We start from the raw sequence: 17,720 nt of genomic DNA, 5'->3' as shown, positions 1-17,720 counted from the left end.
GTAAGTATTATAGTTTTGTTATTGCTCTAGCACAGCCTTGTGAATTGTTATTGCCTTGTCGATGTGGTATTTGATGGACCAGTCAAAAAGAATTCAAAGAACACTGTTTTGCTGCCTTTCTAATAATAATTACTACAATGATACAAAATCGGTCCATTTGGAAAGTGTAAGTACTTTGTTAAAGGATGGGAGAAAGATCACTCCACTAGCCTATCTTTAATACATAGTACTTATGTATTAGAAATAAACAACAAGCAGTGGTAATAAAATAAGAGATGCTACAAGGATGATGCTTTCTGCAATCTTAATAATGTTTGTTTGTATTGTGCACTTACTTATTGATGTAAATAGCTGTTGAAAATACCAAGCCTGTATCTGTACAACACATACTGTTTGGTTAGTTATATTACAGCTACATACAAGGGAAAAATCACATCAATAAATAAAATAGTGTGGGCACCCATCCGAAAACTTACTTTCATACCGATGTGCTGAAGATGCCAAGTGCTTAAAAGAGTAATTAAAATAATGTGTTTGTTTCTGACTTCTTATATAATGACAACATCAGTAAAATTAACTGCTCTAAATGATTTACTTGTAATGTAAAGTGGAGAATTATAATTACAAAATGAAACCTGCCATAAAGTTTAAAGCCAGAAGGAAGAGCAAAACAGTAAAGCTATTATAAATAAATTAAGTATAAAATTCTACTGTAAAATATTTTTATAGGGAATAAAAATGTCTGCACCGTTTTACTGTGTTTCTTAAAGAGAGCAGCAGCCTTATCTTTTGATCAGAAGGCTGGTTTTCGTTTTTTTAAAGGATTTTTTTCCTTTAGGAAGACTGAATAAATAATCACCTCATTCACATTTTTGGTATTTAATACGATTTGATAATTTACAAACATAGGCCATGATTTCTGTGCTTAAAAAACTCAGTAGTTATGACTGGTTGAATGCTATGTGTTGATTTAGTGAATGCTTACATACATTCTTTGGCATAAATTAGGTATTGTATTAAAAAAATCTGAAGACAAACATATACCAGGGTGGTGAGCAAACAGTTTTTGGGGGCAGTGTATTAGCTTATGGTCTGTGTTGGAGGTTTTTAGATACTACTGAAATGCAAACAGTAAAATGAGTTGAGTGTTAGCACTAGGAAACATCTTTTGTTTATAGAGCTGGCAAATGGTAGCAAAAGTGCAGACAAACAAATGTGGGTTCAGAAACACTTATATGAATGAAAATGCTAAATGCAGGTTGCTTTATTTGTTGAGGCTTAGCTATTCTTTGTGAATATTCAGACAGTTCCTGGGCACTCGTGAATTTGTTCACTGGTCTTAAAAGCTGAAATGTTTTTTACAGGGCTGAAAATAAGTTATTTACTAGTATCCACTTATTACTCAACAATATACTGTTTAAAGTTCTTGACTAGTAACAAATTATATTACCAGAGAGCTTAGACAGTCAGCTGCATTGATAGAAGTTCAGCACCTAAGCAAGTAGTTGAAAACAAGCTATCCTTAGAAAATGGTTCCTCAGAAGAGTTTAGCAATCTCTCATGAATGATTAATACTATTGAAGAAGCTTGTGCAAATAGAAAAACAGGCTAAATCAATTGAAACATTTACCACAATCTGACCTACTCTTTCTCTTGGTACAGAAATTGTGAATAACGTTTCTGAATACCAGCAGGATTGCTTTTGCCTCCTACCAATGAATAGAATAGTAACAAAGAAGGGAAAAGTAGACATCAAAAGTGTAACAAAAGCATCTTTTATTTACATGATTGTTACAGGTGAAATCTTAGTCCTGCTTTATAGTCTGTGCGAGTTTTGCCATTGGCTTCAGGGAGTTGAGGGCTTTGCCATGTCTTTGTGTATAGTTCAGAATACCTAGATTAGTGATCTTGCAGGCAATCATAAACAGATCTCACATAGACCTGTTAACATCTGAACTCATACTAAACTACTTTAACCACAGGGTTTTTTTTGTGCTCCTTTTCTTCAGAATTCAGTCTTGCAGCTCTTCCTTGGTCCTCTGTGCAGTTTCATGTTTGCTGTTTCACTTTTTAGGACACATAACATACCGCCAGCCCTTTCCTAGCCCCATCTTAGTCTGGCATCCCTGTGCTTGTGAGATGACTGACAACGAGTGGTAAATTTTGCCAGCATTTTTAAGTCCGTCAGTTGTTTCTGGAAAGTTCCTGTCTTGCTCCTTTGTGAAACCAGTGAAATCTAGTGTATAAACTTAACTTCTGGCAGTGTTTTTTCTCTGAGATTTTTTAACTTTGCTCTTCAGTTTCTCTGGAAGTTTTCATACTGATTTAAAGAAAAACAAAAGCATTTGCATGAAAATAATCAGCAGATCTTTATTCCTTTGCTCATGCTGCAAGCAGTGCATTGGGTGTTGGTGTGACAGCTGCTGTGGGAATGTGTTACACAAGAATATGGCGATTGAGCCTTCAGAAATTATTTCCAGTAATACAACTTAGATGCGTTTGTGAAACTTGACATATGTTTTTACCTATGTACAGCCTCAGTGTGTGCATATCACTTCAATGTGAAAAATCTGCATCTCATTTATTTGCTTTTTTGTATTGATGCCTTTTTCCCATGAAAATTCTCTGGTCCATTGCACAGGATTTAAAAGTTATACATACCTCAGCAACCTGGAAAATGCTGTCCACATCTTCCCTGTCCCCATCCAAACTGTAAGAAAAAGCATGTGTATTATGTGCTGCATGGGTTGCCATGGTAAGTCTGTTGTTTTTTCCATTCAGCTTCAGAGGAGCAACATGTGAAATGCATGCTGCTCCCCAACACCCAACTTACTGCTGTGCTGAGCTTTAAAAGATTTCTGAAGGAGAAGAAGCACCTGCTTTAAAAGTTACCCTACCATGAAAAGTCAAAAAGTGGTATTTTAAACCAGTGCATATCCTTATCTTGTGCCAGGGTAGTATGCATAATTTAAAGCTGGCTTACTAATTATGACCTGCAAGTCACTTTGGGAAGTGCTGGGCAGGGAGAGCAATAATCAGAAATTTTTTTACTGAACTGGTGTTGAATCATTTTAGTTTGAATGGCTGCAGTGGTAGCCAGGGTCACCTCCTCATCAGTTTCATCCAGCCATCCCAGTTCTTCTTGTGGAGGAGCTCCATGAACTGAATGCATTACCCTTCACACAACTCGCACCTTATGGCAAGCCTCACCCACTAGTCTAAACCCCACCATTCACCATCCGTATTCCTTTGCACCCCTGCTACCTCCGCTCACCACTGATGGAGCTCACTCTACGGCAGTTCTCCAAAACAGAGGCATTTTTAACATGCAATGGCAGTCATGCAGCTGCACTGTTTGAGGTTGTGACCTCCTATGCTTAACTTCCCCTGCATCTAACTCTCGTTTTTTTCCTGCACCCTTCTACATGTGCCTGTGGTCCTCTCGCAACATACACACTCCCTCAGCCCTCTACACAGTGTTTGCAGCTGCTCTCTCAGGGTCCAGATGTTCCACTCTTTGTCAGCCAACTTCTACAATTTCCAGTACGTGCTTGCTTACATATCCCACTAGTATGTACATACTGCTGTGTATTCATTAGGTATGATTTGGTCACAGCTGGTTTTACTCCTTCGTGTTTGGTTACTTTTTGCTCAAAACTGGAACTTCAGAAAGACAACTACAAGGTACTTGTACTAAAAGGCTGTTTCTCCAGTACTGCTGTAAAAAGCCCAACATTTCTGCTTCCTAAAAAGGTATAGAAGAGATGGGTACAAAATAATTTGTTCATACTCTAGTTTTGTAGTTATGTTAGTTATATTATATGTACTATATAGATAGTAAAAAATACTAAGTACTTTTTCTGCATTTAACAAGATTGGCATGTTTTAGATTTATTCCTCACTCTCAGGTGTCGTCGAAAAGACCTGTTTACCTGCCTATAAATTTCATAGAATTCTTTGACTTAGAGAAGAGACTGCATGATTAAAGATTATCTTATGTCTTCCAAGCAATAAAATGCCTTTTGAAAATTTACCTAGTAAACAGGGATACTGTTGTTAATAGGAAAGATCTGTTAAATTGTTTTCTGAGTTTATTTATATAAAAGTAAGCTCCTGAATTGAAGCACAACCAGAAAGTGATAGGAATAGTATTACATACTGCAACAGTGAACAAAACTAATTTTATTTGTCCTTTCAAAATAAATGTCGTAGAAGTAAAATAATTCATAACAATTCTATATATCTCTCTGGCTTCTAGTGACATAAATATAACTCTTGCATTTCTGGCTTTTTGATTTTATTCCACCAGAATTCCCTAACTGGAATAGCAGATATGGTATAGCTGCATATAAATACATTTGCTTCTATACATTCTAACAAAAAATGGATTGAGGGTAAAAAGATTGACTTGAAAATAAGTATTCCTCATATAGCAGAGAGGTGTTCTCTGCTTTCCTCTGCTAAATCATAAGTAGGTCTCATCAGACTGTGTCAGGTCTTTTCATTCCCTCAGTTTTGAATATTGAGATCGGGCTGTGAACAATGCAGCCTCACCCCTCACAGCATCTGATCTTACTTAGTGCAATTAAGCCCAGAAAGTTGCCACATTTGTCCTGGCAATAGTCAGGCTTGAACGTACATTTACGGCTGTTGTCAGGAGAGTTCTTATGTTGCTTTGCATTAACACGCTAAAACATATCTCCAAAATCTGTTAATAAAATTTGCTGGAATTACATAACTTGCAGAAAAAGGTTATAATTAGAAAAAAATGCATTTAAATGTATGTATCTAAATGTATCTAAAGTATGTATCTAAAATAAATCTTTTCCCTGTGTACCATGTAATGATATTTAGACAATGAAATGGGGTAGTGCTGTTCCTTTGAAACTGGCAGTGCCTTTGGTTTATTTGTAAGTATTTGTGTCAGAGTTACAGCCATAGTCCAGTCTCTTTTCCTTAATCTCTATAATTTAGTCCATCTACCCAATAAATACTGAAAATGTTGTGAACATCCAGAATTTCTACACCTCCCATTAGTGATAGGTTTGTTTTAATAAATCCCTGCATTCAGACAGATCTAGATGTCTGTGTAATGTTTTGTAAAGGTAAAAAATACATTAGAATTGCAAAGTAGACACTAAGAAGTACATAAGAACTTCATAACCTTGTTGTGATGCATTTCCTACAGGGTTGATCCGGTGCCCCATGATGCTCCCAAACCTCCAGGATATACACGATTTGTCTGCATTTCTGATACTCACTCAAGAACTGATCCCATCCAGATGCCATATGGAGATGTGTTAATACATGCTGGTGATTTTACTGAGCTGGGACTTCCTAGTGAAGTAAAAAAATTCAACGAGTGGCTAGGTAGGTATTGAATTCTGTGTGGATTTGAGAGTAAATTTGTTTACTGGTTGTATCTACCTCTTCTGCCTCCCAGTAAAAACCATCATGCACTCAGAAATGATGAATATTAAATTGACTTTTAAATTTGAATGGCAATGAGCAGGAATCAGATATTTTTTTTTTTACAAATATTTTTGCATTTTTTAAAATGAGTAAATAAGATTTGTGAGACTATTCATCTGTTCTGCCTTCACACTCTCAAGTGTACATTAAGCAAATTCTTGGTGTTAGCAACAATTTAAGTCAGTAGGCCTTTAATGATTTACATAAAACCTCTTACATACCTTGTTATGGCTTTGCTTCTTTGCAAAAAAAGTTGTTGTGACTGAAAACATTTGTCTGTTTAACCCCCGAGGCTCGTAGTTTTTTTTTTTTTTATCTGAGGCTCAGCTGCACCACAGCGATGAATTCCAAACAAAGCAAAATGTGTGCCTGTGGTTGCTGTCTTGGATGTAGCAGACCAGATGTAGATGCCTTCTGTAGGCAACTGTTGGCATTGGTAACTGAAATTCTGTTCCACTGGGCAAGAGAATGGTGATTTACATGTGCTTCTGCAATGTTTTGTATATGCTAAAAAAAATGACAGTGAAAATTGGAAAGCATACACTGTATCCAGACAAAAACCCTGATCAGTATTGTTCCTGCAGCAGTGCGGATACCTTAATTTAGAATGAAAATGGCTTCTGGATTCTGATACTTCATTATCAGAAGAAGGGCAAGAGGAAATGAAGAAGTTGGAGAGAGAAAGGACAAGAGTAATGGATTTCAGTTTTTAAGTTGATTTTCTTTTCTGTAGTTGATATTTCTGCATTTTTCCTGTCTTTTTTTGCTACATAGTACAGCATTCCACACTGGGAAGGCACAAAGCAGACAGATGCATGTAAGCTGAAATGGAATATAAAAAAAAGTCAGGACTTCACAATTTAAATAAATATTTGCTAGCAAATAATTATCAGCAAAGCTGACAAATATTTGAGCTTGGGAACCCAATAATGTGTCCCACATAGAACAATTGCGTTGTTCTGTGAGTATTAAGGTAGGGGCAACATGTGGAAGTAACACGCTCTCTTATAGTGCCCTCACCTCTTGCTCTGTACCCAAATTAAACCGTTTGGTTGTAAAACAGAAAGCAAATTTTAATCCCATTTTGTAAGTCTCTACCATATATTATAATAACATACTAAAAATAGCATATAAAGATTATACAAACCATATGGTTATCCCTTCTAAATAATACCCATTTTAGTTATCTGCTGGTGTGGGAAGAAAAGTGCTTTGGGATATTGCTAGTGAGCAAGGATGGGGGCTACACATATTACTCGCCACACAGTTTTTGTCTCTCTAGTTCTCCATCTGCCTCCCTGCTGGTCACAGCTGTACAATGTTCTGAAGAAGTCTGTAAGCTGAAATCCTCTCAGTATCGTAGGGAGATTTCCCAGGGCATTTCTGTGATGGTCTCTTCATCATTTTTATTCCAAAAGAAGGCTTAATTTTCTGACTTTTCAGGCATGCTTCCAATTTCATGGTGGTGTGCAGTTTGGGAAAAGGTGATCTTGGTAGTTTGAGTTAGAGTTTTGAAAGAGCATCTTTGAGGTATGCAAATTTATTAAGTTAAAGATTTTTTTTAGTTTCTTGGCAATTTGAAAAAATGGGAAATGTAACTTAATTTTTTAATTTGTTCTGGAAAGTCCAATAGAAAAACAGTTTGGCATCACTACATATGTTTCATTCAGTTAGCATTTAAACTTTTGTTCCAGTTTAAAACCGTAAACTTTTTTTTTAAATTGCAGTGAATGAGATTTCAAAAGAGAAACCTTAGCTTTTTAAAAAGTTATCTTTTGTTTTAAATGAACAATTTATCAACTGTTGAATACCTTGAGTGTTTGCAAAATCTATGGTGAATGGTTAAAAGTGTTCTCTTTAAGAGGAAGAAATTTCAAAATTTTTTGCTGGGTGTCCATTTTGTTGTGAAAGGCACTAGTTTCCAACAATTCTGATTTTTCTAGATAGCTGCTTCCACTACCTGCAGTGATTTTGCAATTCCCACAGCCTACCTAACCTTCTCCTTCTTCATTGTCTTAACATTTTACTAGTTTCTTGAGAAAGTAATTGATGGACTCTGGCATTGCCTTTTACCTCCACCATCGTTCTTACCTGCTGCTGCCAAATTTGCCTCTCCACTCCTTTGTCCCATAGCACAGGTCTTACCTTCCCACTTAGTTATTTCGTTCTATGTCAAATCTATGTCTTTTGCCATTATTACACTATAACTTCGTTTATGCTTGTAGTAAACACTAGAATATTTGGTACACATTCCCTTGATTTCAGCTTCCTCTTAGGCACTAGATACGTATCCTACTGCTGTTTTTGCTCCGTATCTTCAGGGGTAGCATTGATTCCTCCTACCTTTTAGCTTTCTTTTCCATCATACCCTCTTGGGTCTGTGCCATTCTGGTCTATCTGCCTGTTTCATCTTTTTAGGAGTCCCTTCTGCAAGTCAGATTTGTCTTTCTGCTCTACATAAACTCTCTGTGCCTGTCTGATGCAAAGTATATTTTACATTAACATCATTAAGTTCCATGGACCTTATGGTTATTTTGAGCACATGCTCAAGTGTGCTAATAGAGGCACGTTGGCTTGCTGAGTCATACCCTAAAATATGTTCTCTCTTTTTTAGGCTAACAGTATGTGGGTACACAGGAAGGCCTGTACCAGCTCAGATGATGTCTCTCTCGCTCAGTATTGTCTTGGGCTGTGGCTAGCAGCCAAGGTGCTCTGCTTTGTCTGCCCCTTAGTCACCTAGTTTTACACATTTTATCATCTGATCCCTAAAGCCCTCCATTTCATTTTGTTTCACTTCATTCTTTTTGGTAATTAGTTGTTTTCTTTCACTTTTCTTTTTCTTGAAGCCCCTTCCTGCTTTCCAGGGAGTAATTTGGGGTTTTACTAGAGCTAGACTGGTGCCTAACCGTATGGAGGAGATGAAATGCTAGTGATAACTGGATGTGCATGTCTTCTCAGCTTTCTGTGGTAGGCAGTCCAAGGACTTCCTAAGCCACAGCATTACTTTGTATTTAATATATAGATTTTTCTTCTCTGAGTCTTTTCATTGCCTTTTGGATCTGTGCAGATTTTGAGCGCCAACTCAATCTTGTGTAAGGGTTCACAACATGATTTGGATTGTGTGAAGAACTTTGCTTATTTTGAATGTCTTACCTACTAGTTTCGTTGGGTATTTCCTAATACTGGAAGAAGCAAATGAACAATTTCATTTTTTGTTCAGCTTAAGAATTTTTAGGCTCTTCCATATCTGCCCTGAAGATATTGTTCAGGCTGAAGACTGTTTAGAAGTCCTTAAATGCCTTTGATCATCTATGTCACTCTTAGTATCTCTTTGTTCTATATCCTTTTTAAAATGGTGAGACCAGAACTGCACATGATCTGAGAACACCATAGATTTATCCCCTGGCATAATGAAATGTCCTGGTTGTTCTCTTTTCCTTTTTAGTCTTGTGGATTATTCTGTTTTTATTTTTGACTGTGACTGAACAACGAGGTTGCATTTTCATAAAATTGCCTATTATAACTCTATGAACTCCTTCCTGAATGGAAATACCTAGTTCAGAACCCATCAGTGTGTATCTACAGTTGGTATATTTTTTCCAGCACTTGAATTATTCTACATGAATTTATATTCAGTTTCATCTGTCCTCTTATTGCCCAATCATGCAGTATCATGTACTTTTGCAAGTCAGATTTCTATTTTGCTACCCTTGTTCAGGGTAGCTTAGAAAAAGAAGGGAAAAAGGTATGAATAGTCAGTTTACAAAGCCTGCCAATGGTACCAACCTGGTTATTTCCCTCCCTTCTTTTCCTGAATTGACTGCCTGCTGTTTTTATATTTAATTTTTCCTTTTTTTTAACCTAGTTTCTTCTGTGACTGTGTTGTTCTTCCAAGTTTGAAAATCTGATTCTGGAGAATCAGGAAAAATGAAGTACAAAATATGTATTATGATAGGGCCAAATGGGAGGCCATGAGACCAGTGAAACTTTCTAATGACATTATAAGGATGCATGGTATGACAGCTTTGAACATATGCTAATTTTTCAGTATGTCCAGGAGATTTTAATGACATCACTTTAAACAGCCAAAAATAATTCAGAGGAGTTTTTTCTAAATACATGGTCCTATTAGAGCAGGTCCTAAGGAGGCCATGAAAATGATCAAAGGGATGGAACACTCTCCTGTGGAGCAAGGCTGAGAGAGTTGGGGTTGTTCAGCCTGGAGAAGAGGAGGCTCCAGGGAGACCTTATTGTGGCCTTTCGATGTATAAAGAGGACTTAGAAGAAAGATGAAGAAACACTTTTTACCAGGGCCAGCAGTGACTTGACAAGGGGCAGAAGAGGGTAGATTTATAGGGTATAAGGAAGAAATTTTTTTACAATATGGGTGGTAAGGCACGGAACAGGTTGCCCTGAGAGCTTGTGGATGTCCCATAATTGAAAATATTCAAGGCCAGGTTGGATGGAACTTTGAGCAACCTGATGTAGTGAAAAATGTCCCTGCCCATGGCAGGGGAAGGTTGGACTAGATGATCTTTAAAGGTCCTTTCTCACCCAAACCATTCTATGATTCTATGTAGTCAACACAAGATAAGGTAGATTATATAAGATGTATCAAGCTCACTATGCACTGTAACTATCCTTGTCCTCAACTTTTTAATTATTTTTGGTTTTGTTGTTCTCTACCTGCATATAAATCTAATGTGTTGTAGGACAAATACAAAGACACATGTCCTGCTTTAGTGAACTTATCAAATAACGACTCCAAAACCATCTCTATTTTTTATCTCCCATATTGTTGGCAGTGGAAATTGCCTGCTTGGCTCAGTTGCTCTTGTAATTCTCCTTGCTCAAGTCTGTAATATCATTTCCAAATTGTGTATGCTCCAGGACCCACTGTCACTTTGAGCTTGTGGGTTACTTTCCTGGAAATTCTAACTAAACAGCTGATCTGTGATACAAGCTCCAACACATACTTCCATGTTCTCGCTGAGAATTCTCTTCTGTGCATGGATTGGAAAGATTACTTGAACTAACACATTTTATAATGTCCATTGTTTCAGTGTGTTTGCTTGAGATTTTCCAATGTCAAATACAGTCTTCCTATTTGACATTCAAGTTCAAGCAAAATTTGAAACAAAAAAATAGAAGGTGGCTTTGCATTGTAGTGGAAAATAGTAATTAGCTCTTTAGAGTATTTTCCTGAAAATGTTAATCTTACTTGCATATTGTACACATACGAAAAATGGATTAAATTATTTGAGATGCACTTCAGGAATTGTCCTGGGCAGATCCTGCTCAAGGGATAATACTTTTATTTCAGAGTAAAAGGTATTTTAGAGCGAAGATGCCTTCTCAGCTATACTAACTAGTACAACTAGAATTACCTGCTTCTAGTATTAGACTGTGGAACAAAATCAGCTAATTTTGGTCAATAAATGTCATCTGTACTTTTAAGTTCTTGATAAAAAATAAAATATCTTCAGAACAGCCTGAAGCATTAGACTTAGCTTTACTTCTGCTTTACTGTTCAATCTTGCAAAATGATGGTAGTTATTTTTCTTCCTCTCTTAACAGGTATTTTATATTTTTAGGTTCAATAATGCTCACATTTACAACAGATTAAAATCATGTTGAAGAAGGAAAAAGAAATCAGCTTCAGAGCAGCAAAAGAAATTAGAATTTATAAATTGTAGTCATGCCATTTTGACCATCGGTAATTACACTATTTTTATGTTAATGTAGAAACCCCTTGAAAGAAGTATTTAAGCACTAATTATCTATTTACAAAAGAATGGCTTTGGAAATGCAGTGAAAAACATTGAGCTGTGTAGGGATTTAGAACAGATGTCATTTTTAAAAGACTGGGCATACTAAAAAAAGTGTTGGTTTTTATTGCATTTCTTAAATGTGTGATGGCTCAGATCCGTTTATACGTTAAGGCTCAGGCAGTATAGCACAGAAAACTGCACTGCAACACACTCTTCCAGTATTTCTCCAGTTCTGGGGAGCTAGTATGTCCTGAAGATTTCTGAATGTTAAACTGTCTGCTGGGAGTCTCAGGAAATATTTAAGCTGCTTCCCTGTATTGGGCAGATGACCCAGAACAACCGTTTTCCAGATACTCCTTCTGCGCTAGTGGTGAGAAGCCGTAGAAGCTATAGAGGAGCAGTAGATACTAAAGGATTTTTCCTTCATCCCTCCTTCCAAACAGATGCATGCTTTCGGGAGGTTTCTTGCACTTTGTACTAATCCTGAGGTTGTGTCTTTCCACTGATGGAGTTTCTGGCATGACTCACTTAAAAATGTCCTGTGATTTTTCGTAAGTATTGAGATCCCTAACCCCCCAAAATAAGCAAGTGAGTAAAAATACCCAGTCTTATTCCAGACTAGCAGACAAGTGTAGTTTTAGGAAGGTAGTGTGGTCCAGAAGCGTAGAGAGCAATCAGAGAACTGAAAGATCTGGAATGTGATTCTGTGAACTGTCATTGCCTCTGGCGGAGATATTTGAAAGAGCCTGAGGAAGACAGGCAACCAAATTCTAGTTAGTCCTCTTCAGATTTGACAGCCTCTTTATTGTTCCCTCTTGTGAAATTGTGAAAATGATGTTTGATCCACCTACCACATGAATGTGTTGGAGGATTAATTATTCTCAGTAAAGCACTTTGAACACCTACTGCAAAGCACTGTACACAAACATTAACCATTGTTATTGGTCCTCTGCACCTTGTACAGTGACATGACACACAGTTCTTTGTAGTTTTCCCTTCCAGAAAGTGACAGCTGGGAGATACTGAAAGCACCTTTGTGGGATCTGAAGATCTGAACAGGAATCTTTAGCAGTGTGCAGAGAGATCCACACAGAAATCTAAAATATTTTTTAGTTGTTATTTTTTAACACAGTTCTTTTATCTCTTTTGCTTTCATTGTACCCACATACATGTTGTAAGCCAAAAATAAAATACTCTAAAGGACAGAAAAGCTGTTGTAGAAAATTATCTCCTCAGAAAGATATATTACATATATAACTATTTTTATATATATTATATATATAATATAAAATAGACTCTAACTATTCCAGGAAGTAAAAAAGAAAAAATATTTCGGAAAATGGACCCTATGGCTTATGTAGATGGGGTTCTCAGACCACCAATTACCATATTCTTAAGAGGACATGTCAAAAGAAGCTTGATCTAGGCAAACCTTGCAGCTGTACAGTTTTCTAGGTGTCTGGTTCTGACCACTAGTGGACAGAAAGTACAGAGTTATATATCTTTTGGCTTGGCACTACAGCTACTCTAATGGCCTAGTTTGCAGCATGTGTTGGGTTGGTTCTGCATAATTGCAGGGTAATTAAATAAACCAGGGTAAAAGGAAGCCACTTTTCTTTTAGAAGTAATTTTGGCCAATTGTTAAACGTGTGTGGGTGCATATAAAACACAGTATATTAAAGAGCCGAAGTTAGACTATTATCAGGTATTTTGTAGTTTAATTTGCCTTTATCTGTTTATTTTAAGAAATCCTGTTTTGCAAATGTGAGCAGTGTTGTATGTGTTTGCTAGTTTAGTATTTGATATAATTACTGGCTTTACAGTGCAAGAATATCTAGAGCTAGCAGGTTACAGATGACTTAGGAGGGAGTGTTCATTTACAATGTTATTCCAGATTACACACCGTACAAAAAGTATGTTAATGTGAATTTCCCAGACATCAGCCCCAGTGTTTAAACACAGAACTGTCAAAGAGATGCTAAAAAGCAATCTGAGACAGTTATGCAGTCTTTTTACTATATCACTCACTGCTGTATTCTAAAAGGTTGAAATGAGAGGGAGAAAGCATTAAGTGGGCACTTACATGATTGTCACTGCTTTTAATGAATACTAAAAATTCTGCTCAGTACAATACCAGGAGAGAAGCAAAGCACATCTGCTTGTACAAGTTTGCATTTATCTTGGTGAAGTTGCAAGCTGGTAACAATTGTAAGCTGCAAAGGAGGTCACTGGTTGATAAAGATACCTAACCTCTTAGTACAAGAGGAGCCTAGAGCATAAACATCATGCATTTGCTTTTGAATTACTTGCAGTGTTGATACAGTTTACGGAGAAGATGACTTGCTGATAGAATGGGATGAACCTTTAAGCACACAAGAATTCTACTTTGAACAAACTCAGATGCAGAGAAATAGCAAACAAAGGCATATTGTTCAGTGCTTTGCAGTATGCAGTTTGTAGTTCAAGTAATGGTTCCCCAGCTTTTCAAGTTATTTTGTAAAAATTATGTTCACCATAAAAAGGACCTACTGTAGTTTAGAAGTTAAGAAATGCTGTAATAATTTTTAATTGGTGCATAAACATGCAAAAAATTAGATGTTCAGTTGATTTTCTTAATTAGTAATCTGCAGTAATGAAAGGAATAAACAAAGATGTTACTAGCTAAACAATACATATATTCTTATACACATTATATTACCAGAACTACTATTAGATTTTTACAGTGAGCAAGCAAAGGCTAAGAAATTTCCTGAGGAGGGCTTGCTGTAATTGAGAGAAACTCCATGTATGTAGTTAAGAAGTTAGTAAGATGATAATACCTATATATATATATATAAGCTATATATAAGCTAAATATGATACCCCAGTCTTTTTGATAGTAAAATAATCTCAAAGATCAATAGTTTACGTTGATTTAGGAGATTTAAGGTGGAATTTTTTGTCTCTTAGACTTTGTGTTGGCTCTTAGGTGTCTCAGAAGATGCCACTTAAGGTGTCTCATTCCTTTGAAGCCTCTCCTTCAGATAGGCATTAGCTTTCTTAGACACTTTCAGGAAACTTAAGGGAATATAATTACCCTTGAGGCCTTTGCTCCTCTGCTGAATATAGTAAATGACCTTTGAGTCTGCTGGGCATTTTCAGAGGGATATTGAGAGACAAGCGTACAGAAGTCTAAAGCATCATACTTCTACAGGTTTTCTTTCTGTAAGGAAAAGATACCCTTTGCTACAACAGCTAAATGAAGTGCAAAATTATGTGTCTCCAGCATTTTTCTGTGTACAGAGACAGATTACAAAAAAGAGAGGGGAAAATGTGGCAGGAAAGGTGAAGAACCATGTAGCAGAGAAGAAGGAGAAGGAAGGGAAAAATCTCTCCTCCCATGAAAGAGTAGAGGGTGGCTTGGAGCCCCATTCCAAATTGGCAGAAGGCAAAAGTTGGATGTGGCCTGAAAGAGAAAGCCCTGAAGCCCAGGGCTGAATTGGAGCCAGTGTGTTTTTGACAGAATTTTGATGTGTAAATATTTCTGTTAGATTCAAAATCCAAATAGGATGAAGTGGCTAGAGGTTGATTATAGAGGAAAATAATTTTAATTTCTTGCAAGTTAGACATTATGGGAAGAAAACCCCCACGTATTTTAGGGAAAAAAGGTGAAATTTTTCTTAGAAATGAAATTCTTATTCACCCCAAAATATTTTAAACTGACATTTTTCTTCATTTTGTTTCCTTGGTAATGTCAGAATCACTACATGAATTTCCAAATATATCCCATTCCATCCAAGTGGTATTTTAATAACATTAATACAGAAGACTGTTTAAGTAAAACTTTTCCAACCAGATTTAGTTGTATTTCATCTCCAGGTTATAGAGATATTTTGGCAGAAGCTTCTTAGGTGCCAGAAATAGGGGGATCCCTGGTCTTTGGGCAAAACCACTTGTTTTGGTTAGTCAAAATAAGAGAACAGGAAAAAAATACGTAACTTTCCCCCAAATTCATAACTTTTCTTTTTTTTTTTTGGTTTTAAGATGTATCTTTGACTCCCATAGCATATGTTCTTGCATGTTTCTTGGCACTCCTGAAGGGCAGATCTATTTCTTATATGCTTGCTGCCTTAATTTTACTGGGGAATGAAATTTTGTCCTGGATATGTGTGCAGAATTCCTGTGACAGCCATAAATTTTATTTAATATCTTTGTATACATAGAGCTTCTGCATTAATACCAAGTTTGCTACCTGCCCACCAGCAAAGCCATATGCTAGCATCAAATGTTAATTGGCTATCAGTTGGGTATTTAGTCCTACTCATCTGCTAAATGGATAGTACAAGAAACTTATACCAAAGTTAATGGAACATACTCTCTAGTCCTGCTAAATTGCTTGTCTACCATAGATTTGTTCCATTAGAATCACAACATGAAATGAGTTTTTAATTTCTTTCAGCATTACAGGCTCTTTAAAATTCTTGTCTGTTTTCTAGTGTAGACTTACAGAAACCTAGAATCAAACAGGATGGAAGGGACCTCTGGAGGTCATTGAGTCCAAACTCCTGTCTAAAGCAGGCCTAGTTAGAGCAGGCTGCTCAGAACCTTGTCCAGTTAAGTTTGAATATCTCCGAGGCTGGAGATGTAACAGCTTCTCTGGGCACCTATTTGCTTTCTGACCATTCTCATAGTAGAATTCTTTCCTTATGACATAAGGAAATCTTTAATCCATAGTAGAATTATTTCCCACTTGTGTCTCTTGCCTCTTGTTCTATCTGTGTGTGCCTGTAAGAAGAACCTAGCTCTGCCTTGTCTTTATCCTGAGATGGTAATCACAGACAGCAGGAAGGTCTTCCCTTCATCTTCTCTAGTCTGAACAAGCTCAGATCTCAGCTTCTCCCTGTGTGCCACATTGCCTGACCATCTTGGCCCTTTGCTGGGCTTCCTTGAGTTTGTCAGTAGTTTTTATTTTACTGAGGAGCCCAGAACTGGACACCACACTCCAGATGTTGTCTTCAGAAGTACTAGATAGAGGAGAAAGATCACTCCCTTTTTTCAGCTGGTTTAACTGTTAACTAATACAGGCCAGGATGTGGTTGGCTGTCTTTGCCACAAAGACACATTGCTGAGTCTTGGTGAATGAAGTTACTCCATCCTAGGTGCAGAACTTTGCATTTGCTTTTGATAAAGTTTATGAGGTTCCTGTCAGCCCATATTTCCAGCCTTTGGACGTTCCTCTGAATAGCAGACATACCCTTCAGAGTGGGTGAGCAGATCCCCACCCCAAATTCGTCTTGTCTGCAGAATTGTTAAAAGTGCACTCCATCAGATCATCCAGGCTGTTAGGGAAGTAGTATTAGCCCCAGCATCACTAGCTGAGGGATACCTCTAGTGGCTGACTGCCAGGTGGACTTTGGACCACTGGTTCTAGTGAGCCCAGTATTTGAGGTGATACTCCATTGACCTTATTATCCATCTTTGGCTCAGCAGTTTGGCTGTAAGGATGCTATGGGAGATTGTGTCAAAGGCTAAGATGAAGGCGAACAACATCCAGTCTTCTCCCTTATCCACAGAGCTAGTCATCTCAAAGAAAGCAATTGTGTTAGTCTCGGTTATGATTTACTGATGTTAAATCAGTGACGGCTGTTCACAATCACTTTTATGACCTTCATGTGCTTGGAAAACTACTTTGTAGGAGATCTGTTCCATAATTTTCCCAGGCCTGATGTGAGACTTGGTGGCCTGTAGTTCCTCAAATTTCCCTTCTTGCCTTTCTTGAAGATGGGTGGGACATTTGCCTTTTCCAGCCATTGGGAACTTTTCCAATCCCTGTGGTGTTTCAAAGTTGATAGACCTGTGATAGACACATGATAGGCCTGTGTCCATCCATTGCAACACGCCAGTCAGGTGAGGTATCCCACCATGTCTCCATAATCCCAGACATCTCACAGCTGTCCACTGTGCATCACCTTCTTCCTCCTGGTTGTACCCCATGCTCTGTGTGTGTGCATACAGGTACCTGAGAGGAGCTCCAGTGAGGCTGCTTTTACAAGGGCAGTGCAAGAGCCAGGTGGGTTGTCCCCCAGCTGCTTCCTCACTGCACCCATGCCTCCTCTTCACAGCATGACAACCCTTCCCCAACACGCCTAATTTAAAACTCTTCCCACTGTATTAGTGAACCTGTTGGCAAAGATGGTCTTGCCCTGGTTTGCCAGGGGAATGCCATCCTAGTGTAGCAGTCCTTGTTTGTCAAAAAGGGTTCTGTGGTCTTAAAAGCCACAGCCCTGTCCGCAGCACCAGCCAGGCACTGTTGACTGTGGGATACATCCACTCCCACCTGAAGAGTGAGCCCCCTCGCTGGGAGTATTGAGGAGGCACCACTGGGGTCATATCCCCCTCACTGTTAGGTCAGGGCTGTCAGTCACCCTTGATATGCTCAAGGTTGCTCTGGTGGTACCATTGGCACCCACACAGGTGAGCAGTCAGGGAACTTAATGT

The 17,720-nt window shown here is 37.8% G+C and overlaps 1 protein-coding gene across 5 annotated transcripts in view; it reads left to right on the top strand.

The window, feature by feature from the left end:
• The window catches only part of MPPED1 (metallophosphoesterase domain containing 1), an 89,094-nt gene that overhangs the window by 41,215 nt on the left and 30,159 nt on the right, over nucleotides 1-17,720 (top strand). For all 5 annotated transcript variants that reach the window (XM_080390981.1, XM_080390979.1, XM_080390980.1 and 2 more), the window contains one exon: nucleotides 5,189-5,374. In XM_080390981.1, coding sequence (XP_080247107.1) covers nucleotides 5,189-5,374 — 186 coding nt within the window. The remainder of the gene's footprint in view (nucleotides 1-5,188; nucleotides 5,375-17,720) is intronic.

The sequence above is a fragment of the Falco punctatus genome (genome assembly GCF_963210335.1).
Source record: "Falco punctatus genome assembly, chromosome: 6".
Taxonomy (NCBI): Eukaryota; Metazoa; Chordata; class Aves; order Falconiformes; family Falconidae; genus Falco; species Falco punctatus.
This window is presented reverse-complemented; position numbering and strand designations above follow the sequence as displayed.